Raw genomic sequence first — 12,092 nt, 5'->3', positions numbered from 1 at the left:
TATGATATAAGAAGTCTCTGAGCCACTCACATATCTGTGAACTTATTCCATACGCTCGTACCTTCGTTAACAGCCTGCTATGGGGCACCGTGTCCAATTCCTTCCGGAAATCTAGAAACATGTAATCTGCCTGTTGCCCTTCATCCATAGTTCTCAGTATACCATGTCAGAAAAGGGCAAGCCGAGTTTCGCACGAGGGATGCTTTCTAAAACCATGCTGATTCGCGGACATGAGCTGCTTGACTTCAAGAAAGTTTATTACGTTCTAACCGAGAATGTGTTCAAGTATGCTGCAACAAACAGAAGTCAGGAGTATTAATCTGTAATTTTGCGGGTCTATTCTTTTTCCCATCTTATATACTGGAGAGACCTGCGCTGTTTTCCAGTCGCTTCGGACGAGAGATTCATGATAAATGTAGGCTGGATAATGGGCTAATGCCGTAGAGTACTCTTCGCATTGGGACTCCATCCGGAGAACGTGGTGATTTATTTTCTTTCAAATCTTTCAGTGGTTTCTCCACTCCAGGGATGCTTACTACTATATCGTCCATACGAGACTCTGTCCAGTGGTCAAATGACATTATGTTTGTACGATTCTCATGCGTGAACGATGTCTTGGACGTGAAATTAAAAACTTCGGCTTTCTTTTCGTTATCTTCAACTGCCAAACCAGGCTGGTTAACAAGAAACTGAATGGAATCCTTAGACCCGCTTATCGATTTTAGATACTACCAGTCTTGGAAAGTATACATCCTGTAACATTTTTGTTCAGTCTTTCGTGGAGAAAAATACGCAATGTTTGTTAACAGTTGCCTTGGGTGATCTGTGTGGCACGGTTTCAAATGGTTCAAATGGCTCTGAGACCTATGGGACTTAACATCTGTGGTCATCAGTCCCCTAGAACTTAGAACTACTTAAACCTAACTAACCTAAGGACATCACAAACATCCATGCCCGAGGCAGGATTCGAACCTGCGACCGTAGGGGTCACGCGGTTCCAGACTGAAGCGCCTAGAAACGCACGGCCTCACCAGCCGGCTTGGCACGGTTTGTAAAAATAGTGAAAAATAAGTATCACGCAGCGACAACACGTTTTTATTTAGTGTGACTGTTTACTATCGGATAAACAAATTTTATACAAGAATACAGCGTCAGCCTGTCACATTTCCTTGTGCTTTTCTGTTAGTTCTTCTGTGCTTTGTTTTCTCTGTATTTTAATTTCTTGAATGTCTATCTCCCCTCCTAATAGGTTTCAGTGCATGTAAGAGTGCATCTGAGATAGAGTGACTGTGTGGTAATTTCGGGTGCAAACATGTGCAACAACTTTAGTTCATCTCTACATACGTTTTTTTTTAATAAGTGTAAGGGCGCTGATGACCTCGCCGTTGGGCTTCCATAAGATCCAATCACACACACACATACACACAATGTTGTTGGAGTGTTCGGGGAAGACAGAATTCATTTCACTGTTCAGATCAGGGCCGGCCAGAAATTCTGCACGCGTGCGGTGCTCCTGCACATGTGCAACTTCCGGGTCACAGCGTGCACGCCGCAGCCGTTAGCGTTCATGTAGTGCATGTTTCTACGCACAGATGTCGCTTTATCCACTTGCTGGGATACTCTGTACCGGCGCATTCTAGTGCTCTTTCCACAGCTTTCAAGCCAACCATGCGAAGGTATTTCGCGTATTAAACATTTAAAATACTGTCACAGTCTACTCATTGAGACGTCTACTTTTATGTTAACAGTTTAACCCAGTGAGACAAGTAATACAGTTAACAACCGTGGGTTTTTATTAAGGCAGCTTGACTGTCGGCACGTAAATACGCGTAATGTTTTTTATCTATTATTTAAGAATGAGAGCACTTGGCGACTTCCAACGAACCTTAGTCATGATTTCAAATAACATTAAACCAATGCAAGGTTTCCTATAACTAATTCTCGGTGCCCTCAGTTACACCCACATAATTTCTCTCTCGCTGATCACCTGTACCACTATTGCTATATCTTTCATCAGTTCCGTCTGAAATCTGCGTAATAACCAACAATTAGATGAATGTTATGTTTTATCGACTTCAACTGAGCGTAGCCCTTCACACATTTAAAAAAAAACCTAAATGTAAGTATACGACAATTGGTTTAATGACCAATTTTCCTGATCATAATGTAACATGGAGCAGAATGAGGCAATAATGCACTGTTAGTAAACACTAATTTTTAATTATGAAAGGAATAAATCCAAACACTAGTCATGCGAAATGATATAGTTAATATCGGGCACAAAAGCACCGCTCACTGACAAACGCAAGCAATTGCGGGAGATTTTTATCACTGATGCTTGATCGAAACGACCGAGAACATAGATCTGCCGTCGTTTGCTTTTACACAGTACCTGCCATTTCTCAGTACTTCTCTGTCAAGGTTACGGTCACCAGGGGGTAAACGAGACTGGGTATGTTGCGCTCTTGCTTGTACCACAGGGAAGAGGAGCCGCCGCCGTTCATTTAGGACACATGTCTAATAACAGATGTCGCTGTCCCTCGCTGTCGCACACGTGCGCACGTGTGCAGCACTTCCGCACGTCTGCACACTGTGCAGCGTTTGGCCGGCCCTGGTTCAGATGATACGCATCCCACTTGTATGGATGACTAATATTAAGTAGATTCAGTGTTACCTTATTGACTATAATAATTCCACAGAAGTCTACACGTCGTATATCATCAGCTGCTTTCAGCCGTGATGCACATTATCAAAATCATCAATACTGGCAGATGTATCAGGAATGCACACCTAATGTCAAACTTCAAATGCATCTGCTTGAAAATATATGAGCTGTTATGGCACATTGTGAGATTAATTTAGTCCAAACACTACACTCCCGGAGTCAGTCAATGAAAACGAACTTACGAATGTCAGGTGGCATTGGAAAAAAAAAAGATTGGCTACAATTAACAACATTTTACAGGATGTGAGTCAGATTTGAAAGAAAGTATTAGATGCATAATATCACGAAAAAAATTTGGCATATGAAAGTGCGTATTTTCTAATATGTGTAGGGTCTTTTAAGTCTATAAAAAACTTCTCAATGAAAATCGTGTTGTAAAAGATAGGAACATAATCTTAAGGACTTTCCTAGATAAAAGGTGCATACACCTGAGCAGCCTGAAGATAAAAAACGCGAGCGATGAAGGTGTAATTACAACAAAACCAGATTAGTACTATTTTGGCGGTTACAAGAATGGTGGCTTTTACTTTTAAATGAGAAACAATGTTTAGCGTAATTAAACTCTTTCTAGAGAGGTGGAACTGAAGCAATCTACATCAGCGAACAAAAAAAAATGTGTTTTTCCATTTGGATGATACGCCGCCTCAGAGAGCAACCGTTGTAATGGCACAAACGCATTAACTGAGGTTTTAAATCGATACCCACCCACGCCATTCCGCAAGCTCTCTTCTAGCTTACAAGGCGGTATAAATAAGAAACCCATTACAAATCATCCAGAGATATGAGTCAACTATTTTGAAATAAGAACACTCCATCAATACACATTTGTTAATATTCGTTGTATTTCTGATACTCTTAATAAGGTCATGTCCAACAAGATAACTCTTGCAATAACATCGAAATCTTAGAACCAATTTTTTAACAATTCTCATAACAACCCGGAACAATGTGCGAGCTTGACTCGCTGGTGCGACGGAATTCGGGGCACATAGGGCTAAAGTGACCAGTTACGCGGCACGGCTTGGTCGGCTGACATGTTACTCGGCAATAACATACAAATAGAATACGTCTTCGTCAGTCTTCTGACGAATTCTTCTCCTGTCCGAAACTCTTCATCTCTGAGCAGCAACCTACGTTCTCATTTATCTTCTGGATGTGTGCCAATCTCTGTCTACAGATTTTACCCTCTATATCTCCCTCTAGTAAATGGAAATTATTCGCTGATCTCTTGACAGATGTCCTATCACCCTGTCTCTTCTTCTTCTTGAGTTTTCCTTATGTTCCTTTCCTCGTAGATTCTGCAGTGAACCTCCTTACGCCTTACTTTATCAGTCCACCTGATTTTCAGCATTCGTCTGTAGCACCACATCTGAAAGGCTTCGATTCTCTTCTGTTCCGGTTTTCATACAGTCCATGTCTCCGTAACATACAATGCTGTCCTCCAAACAGCTTCTCAGATATTTCTTCCTCTATTTAAGACCTATGTTTGATAGTAGCAGATTGATCTTGGATAGAAAAGCCCTGCTTTGCCAGTGCTAATCTGCTTCTGATGCCCTCCTTGCTCCATCCGTCATGAGTTGTCACTGTGGCCATTTCTACCACTTCTCATCACTTTCGTCTTCCTTCGATTTACTCTCGGTCCTTATTCTGTACTCGTTAGACTGTTCATTCCATTCAGCAGATCCTGTAATTCTTCACTTCCACGGAGAATAGCAGTGTCATCAGCGAATCGTATTTGTGGTTGTCCATCTTATTACATGGCCGAGGGACTTCAGTTGATGGTATATATGAGGAATAGTACCACCACAGCTGTATACTGAGAATGTCTTTATTATATCACACAAACAGTTTCGGCGGCACATTACCGCCATCTTCAGGCTCCACCGTTGTCAAAAGAGTTATTGACTTTCTTGGCGTATTTACTGTGGGATTTTTATTACTAACACACAGTAAATGCGCCAAGAAAATGAAATGCCCTTTTACCAGTGCTGGGGACTGAGGATGGCGGCAATGTGCCGCCGAAACTAATCGCGTGACAGAATAAATACGATGAGTTTTAAAAGTGAGTACCTAACACTACTACTGCTCAGTAAAGACGTAATATACCCTGCTGCCACTAAACACAATCTTCAGGATGTTGAGTCTTTCCCAGAATATATTCTCTGAAACACGACTCTTCTAATGAAGCAGTGCTCACAACTTCTAAGGTATGTATTTTAGAGCATATGTTTTCTGAACTTTTTTCTTGTTTTGTTCCATACTACCACTTCCCAAAATATGGAAAGCAAAGAGCATGCCGTAGAAGAGATTTGTTTCACAATATCGAAGATCAAGAATTGCTCATACCTCTTAAGGTAAAGGATTTAGAGCCCTTGTTTGATTGACATTTTTGTTTCGAATGATCATTGGCGTCATATCCCTGAATATTGCCCATATGTGAACAAAAGTATCCGAACACCTAACTGAAAATGACTCCATCGGTAATGCTGGAATTCATTGTGGTGTAGTCCCACACTTATTCTTGATGACAGCTTCCACTCTCGCAGGCATACCTTCAGTCAGGTGCTGGAAGGTTTCTTGGGGAATGGCAGCCCATTCTTCATGGAGTGCTGTACTGTGGAGAGGTATCGATGTCGGTCGGTGAGGCTTGGCACGATGTTGCCATTCCAAAACATCTCAAATGTATTCTATAGGATTCAGATCATGGCTCTGTGCAGGCCAGCCCATTACAGGGATGTTACTGTCGTGTAACCACTCCGCCACAGGCCGTGCATTATGTACAGGTGTTCGATCGTGTTGAAAGATGCAATCACCATCCTCGAATTGATCTTCAACAGTAGGAAGCAAGAAGGTGCTTAAAACATCAGTGTAGGCCTGTGCTACGATAGTGCCACGCAAAACAACAAGGGGTGCAAGCCCCCGCCATGAACAACACGACCACACCATAACACCACCACCTCCGAATTTTACTGTTGACACTACACACGCTGACAGAGGACGTTCACTGGGCATTTGCCATACCCACACTCTGCCATCGGATTGCCACATTCTGTACCATGACTCGTCACTCCACACAACATTTTTCCACTGTTGTTCAACCGGCCAATGTTTACGCTCATTACACCAAGCGAGGTGTCGTTTGGCATTTACCGGCGTGATGTGTGGCTTATGAGCAGCCGTTCGACCATAAAATCAAAGTTTTCTCACCTCCCGTCTAACTGTCATAGTACTTGCAGTGGATTCTGATGCAGTTTGGAATTCCCGTGTGATGGTCTGGATAGATGTCTGCCTATTACACATTGTGACCCTCATCAACTGTCGGGGGTCTCTGTCAGTCAACACACGAGGTCGGCCTGTACGCTTTTGTGCTGTATGTGTCCCTTCATGTCTCCACTTCACTATCACATCGGAAACAGTGGGCCTAGGGATGTTTAGGAGTGTGGAAATCTCGCTTACTGACGTATGACGCAAGTGACACCCAATCACCTGACCACGTTCGAAGTCCATGAATTCCGCGGAGCACCTGATTCTACTCTATCACGATGTCTGACGTCCCTGATATGGAGTACTTGGCAGTAGGTGGCAGCACAATGCACCTAATATGAAAAACGTATGTTTTTGGGGGTGTCCGGATACTTTTGATCACATAGTATATATATATATATATATATATATATATATATATATATATATATATATATATATATATATGTTGTTATTACTTGCACGAGTCATACTTGCTTGTAATCAAGTTGGCCCAGTGTTTCCACTGGGTGTTTAGAACCAGGGATTGTTAGTTCCTGGCGCATTATGACCAGCCGCACATTGTGTGAACAGACGCTGACCAGGATGCCGATGGTTCCCACTTCAGACGCGTCCTGGATTTGGGTGTTGACAGTGCTTATTGTAATGGCGGCACTTATTCGCCATGACACAGCAACGTCTTCGGGTTCTGTGGTTTTTGAATGAGTGTGACCCTTGCCAAAAGTCACCCTCCCACACCCTCGTGATGCTGCCGCCTCGGTCCGGGACTGCTTATTTGGGTTTCCCCTTATTCGCAGCTGTCCACCATATCTGATGGATCGTTCGCTATCCGCCACCTGCGACCCGACCTGTACCTGAGGCTCGGCTAGGAAAACAAACCAGGAAAACTGTCAAGTATTGGCTCAATATTTTTCTAACCTACTAAATTGCCCAGAACCTAGTTTAAGGTTTCCCAAAGAAATCAGTGACAACGCTCAACCGGATTCATTACCACCAACACAGGAAGAAATCAAATGTCACATTAAAAACTTAAAAAATAATAGAACATCTGGCGAAGATGGCATTGTTGCAGAGCTATTAAAAAACCTAGGACCAAAGACGTTGCAAGAGCTCACAAAAATAATAACAAAAATATGGGAAACAGAAAAATTACCAGAGGATTGGAAATGTGCCCTTATTCACCCGTTACATAAAAAAGGAGACAGAACAAATGTCAATAACTACAGGGGAATCTCACTTTTACAAGTCACCTACAAAATTCTCTCAACATGCCTGCTGAAAAGAACACAAGAGCAGCTGGAACACCAAATTGGTGATTATCAAGCAGGCTTCCGCCCCGGTCGCTCATGCATAGAACAAATATTTAATTTAAAGACAATATTAAAACACAAAGCAATTAGAAATGCCCCCATAATTTGTACATTTGTAGATTTTAAGAAAGCCTATGACTCAATTGACCGGCAATCTTTGTTTAACATTTTAGAGGAACTTGGACTTGACTCCAAAACACTAAGGCTTATCAAAGAATCACTGACAGACACTATATCTAAAGTTAAATTCAGGGGAGAAATATCTGAACCTTTTCTCATAAAAACTGGAGTACGTCAAGGTGACGGGCTATCTCCACTTCTGTTTAATATAGTCCTGGATAAAGTCATTAAGGAATGGGAAAAAGAATTAAAAAATCAATCCTACTGGAAACCAATCCATCTTGGTAGAACCGAAGACAACGTGGAGGTATCTTGTTTAGCATTCGCGGACGACTTGGCCATACTTGCAGATGATGAAGAAATCGCCACCAAACAAATAGAGATCCTTAAGGAATGCGCGGATAAAGTAGGTTTGCAAATTTCGTTTCAAAAGACAGAATTTTTCTGTACGAAATTCCATATACACAGTTTGAACACAAAATATGGAAAAATAAATAGAGTAAAACAGGTGAAATTTTGGAGCCAACCGGAGGAGAGAAAGTTGCACAGAAGATCAGATAACAGAAAATGAAGAGAGCATATGGTATGACACATGAAATATACAATAAAAAATGCATCTCCTCGAACACAAAAATCAGACACTACTGCGCAGTAATTAAGCCAGCAGCACTATATGCTAGTGAAACGCTCACACTCCACACAAAATGTGACTTAGAAAAAATACTAAAAGAAGAACGCAAAATTATGAGAAAGATTTTAGGTCCAAAATTAACAGAAGAAGGATACCGGATACAATCAAGAAGAACCACAGAAACTATATCAAACCTGGCAGCAGACATAAGAAGGCGAAGATTAAAATTTTATGGGCATGTCACTAGACTTCCCCCCACACGACTCACCAACAGAATTCTCACTTACATAGAAAAAGTCAAATCAACAACACCATGGATTAGCCAAGTAAAATTAGATTTACAAAAAGCAAATATTGAACTTAAAGATGTCAAAGATAGAAAAACTTTTAGAAATAAGGTGGAAAAGTGTATTGTATTGTCGGAGAAGGAAGCACTAAAGAGACCAGGAACAAAATGGACAGAAGAAAGAAAAAGAAAACATGGAGAACGAATGAAAGAAGTATGGAAGAAACGACGTCAGAAAGCTTTGCGTGATCCTTCTGGGTCCATTCGCGATAAGTAAGTAAATATATATATATTATATATATATAGTGTACGTAGCGCAAAGTTGCATCCTACCTGGCTCCTCCTGCTCCAGTTGCCTGCGGCCTCTGCCAGGTGGAGGTCTTCTGGGAGGACCAGAATGGTTGCTGGCGCGCCGCTCCCTCTCTAAGGCTATTGGCTGCTGTGCATCGTCCCACTGGCCGACTCCACCATCTGTAGCAGCTGCAGGAAACATTTTCCAGGCGTCATTGTAACATCTCGGTGTCTAATAAATAACTTCTGCATAATCATGTTATCAGCTAATTTAAGAGATATAATAAAGAACAGAAATTGAAATACAGGGAGAAGAAATAAGCACTTTAAGATTTGTAGTTCCTCAGAAGGATATTAAGGCTGCGGGTAAAAAGCGAAAACGTTAAGGGTTGTAATTCTACAAAGACGGCAAAGGTCGTGGAAGTTCAGTTGAACGAAATAGTATCTCGCAAAGAGGTTTTAAGCTGAGCACAAATAAAAGTTAAGCAAGGGTAATTGAATTCAATCAAATTACGTCAGAATATTCAAAAGGAAGTAGATTTTGTAATGAGGCACTAGAAGTAGAAGCGGGCAGAAAAATATCTGACGATGGGAGAAGTAAAGAAGACATAAAAACGAGATTTTAACGATTGTGGAAAAGAAAAGAGTTAAAAATGCTTTTCTGAAGCTATTTGTCTAGAATGCAGCCATGTACGGAAGACAAACGTGGAAGATAAACAGTTCAGACCAAGAGAAAACTGAATCTTTTGTAATATGGTGCTACAGGAGAATCCCGGAGATTAGATCAGATAGCTAATGAGGAGACATGAATCGACCTGGGGAGAAAAGAAATGTGTTGCACAACTTCACTAAAAGAAGGGATCGGGTGATAGAATAAATCCTGAGCCATAGTTCAAATGGTTTAAATGGCTCTGAGCACTATGGAACTCAACTTCTGAGGTCATTACTCCCCTAAAACTTAGAACTAGTTAAACCTAACTAACCTAAGGACATCACACACATCCATGCCCGAGCAGGATTCTAACCTGCGACCGGAGCGGTCTCGCGGTTCCAGACTGCAGCGCCTAGAAAGGCACGGCCACTTCGGCCGGCAAATCCTGAGCCATCTCGAAATCTTTATTCACTGTGGGGCACTAACCAGTTTCTAATGGCCACTCTTCAAGAAAATGTATACCGTGGTTGCTAAAAATATCCGAACTGTTATACACTGTCCTCCTTCTCATGCAAGTTTCAATCAGATCACTAACACTCATCAGGCAAAATCTGTGTTTTATCATCTTAACGTATAAAAAAAAATCAGTGTGAAATAACGTTGTAGTAGCCATTGTGCTGTTTCAGTTTGGTGATGGCTCTGAGCACTATGGGACTTAACATCTGTGGTCATCAGTCCCCTAGAACTTAGAACTACTTAAGCCTAACCAACCTAAGGACATCACACACATCCATGCCCGAGGCAGGATTCGAACCTGCGACCGTAGCAGTCGCGCGGTTCCGGACTGAGCGCCTAGAACCGCTAGACCACCGCGGCCGGCTCAGTTTGGTGATGTGTATCGTAATTTATCTCAGAATAGTATCCCGAAAGCGGCGAAACGTGAAATAGGAGTTTGAAGTTGATGAAGCAGTCTAATTAGAAAGAACCAGTGTTAGGATGCACTTTTTAGCTGCTGCACACGGTCTAGGTATTCTACATTAGAGTAGTGAACGTTTCACAGAAATGACGGTACGAGGGCGTGCTGAAAAGAAATACCTCCGACTTTTTTCATGTGAAAACACTTGAAGCTTTTTAAAGAAGACAAACGTTATTAACGTTGTACATCTATAGCTGCTGGTGAACCTTTCGGGATGTGAGTTCGTGGTCCAAGAAATTCTGTTCCTCACGTTTCGTCCAGGACTGCGCTAGACATCTTCAGCGGCACTCCTCCGCTGAGTCTTTATTCTTCACGTCTACATACCTGCAGCCCTCTGCCGCTAGAGGGCTCCGAATTGTGCAACATGGCGGCGTGCAACGTTGCTATGTCGAGGCGTGAGAAACAGCGTGCTGTAATCGAGTTTCGAATTCGAAGAGTTCGTCCACACACGGATCAGCCTCCCCTTACGTACGACAGAGCTAGACCACACACGAGCGCTGATGCGTCTGCAACCAAGCCGACACCTTGGCTTCACTGTCATCGATTCACGTAGTCCAAACTAGGGCCCATCCTACGTTTGTCTGTTTAAAGAAACAACACCTTCGAGGAGTTCACTTTGACAGTGACGAAGCGGTGCAACCAGAACTGAGGTTATGGCTCCATCAAGAAAGTTAAACAATCTACAGTGACTGGGACAGATGTGTTCGTCGCCAGGTTGCCTATGTTGAAACGAAGAATAAAGATGTAGAATGTTAATAACGTTTGTTTCATTTAAAAAGATTTAAGAGTGTTCACATAAAAAATTGGGAGCCATTGCTTTTCAGCACGTCGTTGTAACAAAGGGTGACCACAAGAAAGTCGAACAGGACCTCAAATGTTTTCAATATGTGTAAATGATTTATCAGAGAGGATATGCGGCGATATAAGAATTTTGCCTGACGATACTACTGTGCTCGGGAAAGCATCGTCCCTGGATGATCGTAAGGAATTACAGAAAGCCTAGGACAACGTGCCCACTTTGTGTAATGAATCGCAGCTGTCCGTAAGTGTGGACAAACGTAAGATAATGTCTATAACAAAGACAAAAATCACTACAGTATCAGATTACAAGATTAGCGGTAAACATTTTGAGCATGTGATGTCATGTAAGCAGTTAGGGGTAATTCTAAGATGCGATATTAAATGTAAAATCAGTATTAGGGAAGACGAACTAAAGATTTAGATTTTTTGGGAGGGTTCTGGGTACGTGAGACGTATCTGTACAGGAAACTACATACAGGACACTAAAGCGACCAGCTCTAGAGTACTGTTCCAGTCTTTGGAATCCTTATCAAGTAGACATCAGAAAGACATAGGATCGTAATGGATAGGTATAGGCCACAGAGAATTTCAACAAAAATGTGCGGGTAGTTAAATGGGTTATCTCTGGAATAAAGACGACCTAGGTGTAGCGAAACACTGTTTCATAAATTTATGAAATCTGTAATCGAAGAAGACTATGCGATCATTCTTCTGCTATCGTATATCACACGTAAGGATAGTGAGGAAAGGGTAACACATATCCCAATGCTCGGTCCAAAATGTCTTTCCTCGTCATCCTCCAAGTACCTCAATCAGGCATCCACCGACATAAAACCCATGCTACACGCCACTCATAAAACTGAGGTTGTTATGACACTCCTATCGGTATCCCTCGCAGTCTACGTAGAATCATCACCTCATTCCTCTGCGTAAATACCTTAAATAAAATCAATAAACCAGCTTTTCGTTTTCTTCCTAACGGGACTTACCATCATTTTTTTAAATGGACATTCATTTTTAGCGGCTTCTGAAAATC

The 12,092-nt window shown here is 41.9% G+C and overlaps 1 protein-coding gene across 5 annotated transcripts in view; it reads right to left on the bottom strand.

Moving 5' to 3' along the window:
* The window catches only part of LOC126176997 (proline-rich proteoglycan 2-like), a 122,039-nt gene that overhangs the window by 39,075 nt on the left and 70,872 nt on the right, over window positions 1-12,092 (bottom strand). For 3 of the 5 annotated variants that reach the window (XM_049924209.1, XM_049924211.1, XM_049924213.1), the window contains one exon: window positions 8,670-8,816. The exons of the other annotated variants lie outside the window; for them this stretch is intronic. In XM_049924209.1, coding sequence (XP_049780166.1) covers window positions 8,670-8,816 — 147 coding nt within the window. The remainder of the gene's footprint in view (window positions 1-8,669; window positions 8,817-12,092) is intronic. 5 annotated transcript variants of the gene reach the window in all.

Source organism: Schistocerca cancellata, chromosome 3, assembly GCF_023864275.1.
Source record: "Schistocerca cancellata isolate TAMUIC-IGC-003103 chromosome 3, iqSchCanc2.1, whole genome shotgun sequence".
Classification (NCBI taxonomy): domain Eukaryota; kingdom Metazoa; phylum Arthropoda; class Insecta; order Orthoptera; family Acrididae; genus Schistocerca; species Schistocerca cancellata.
The sequence above is the reverse complement of the archived record's forward strand: the minus strand, read 5'-3'. Positions and strand labels throughout refer to the sequence as shown.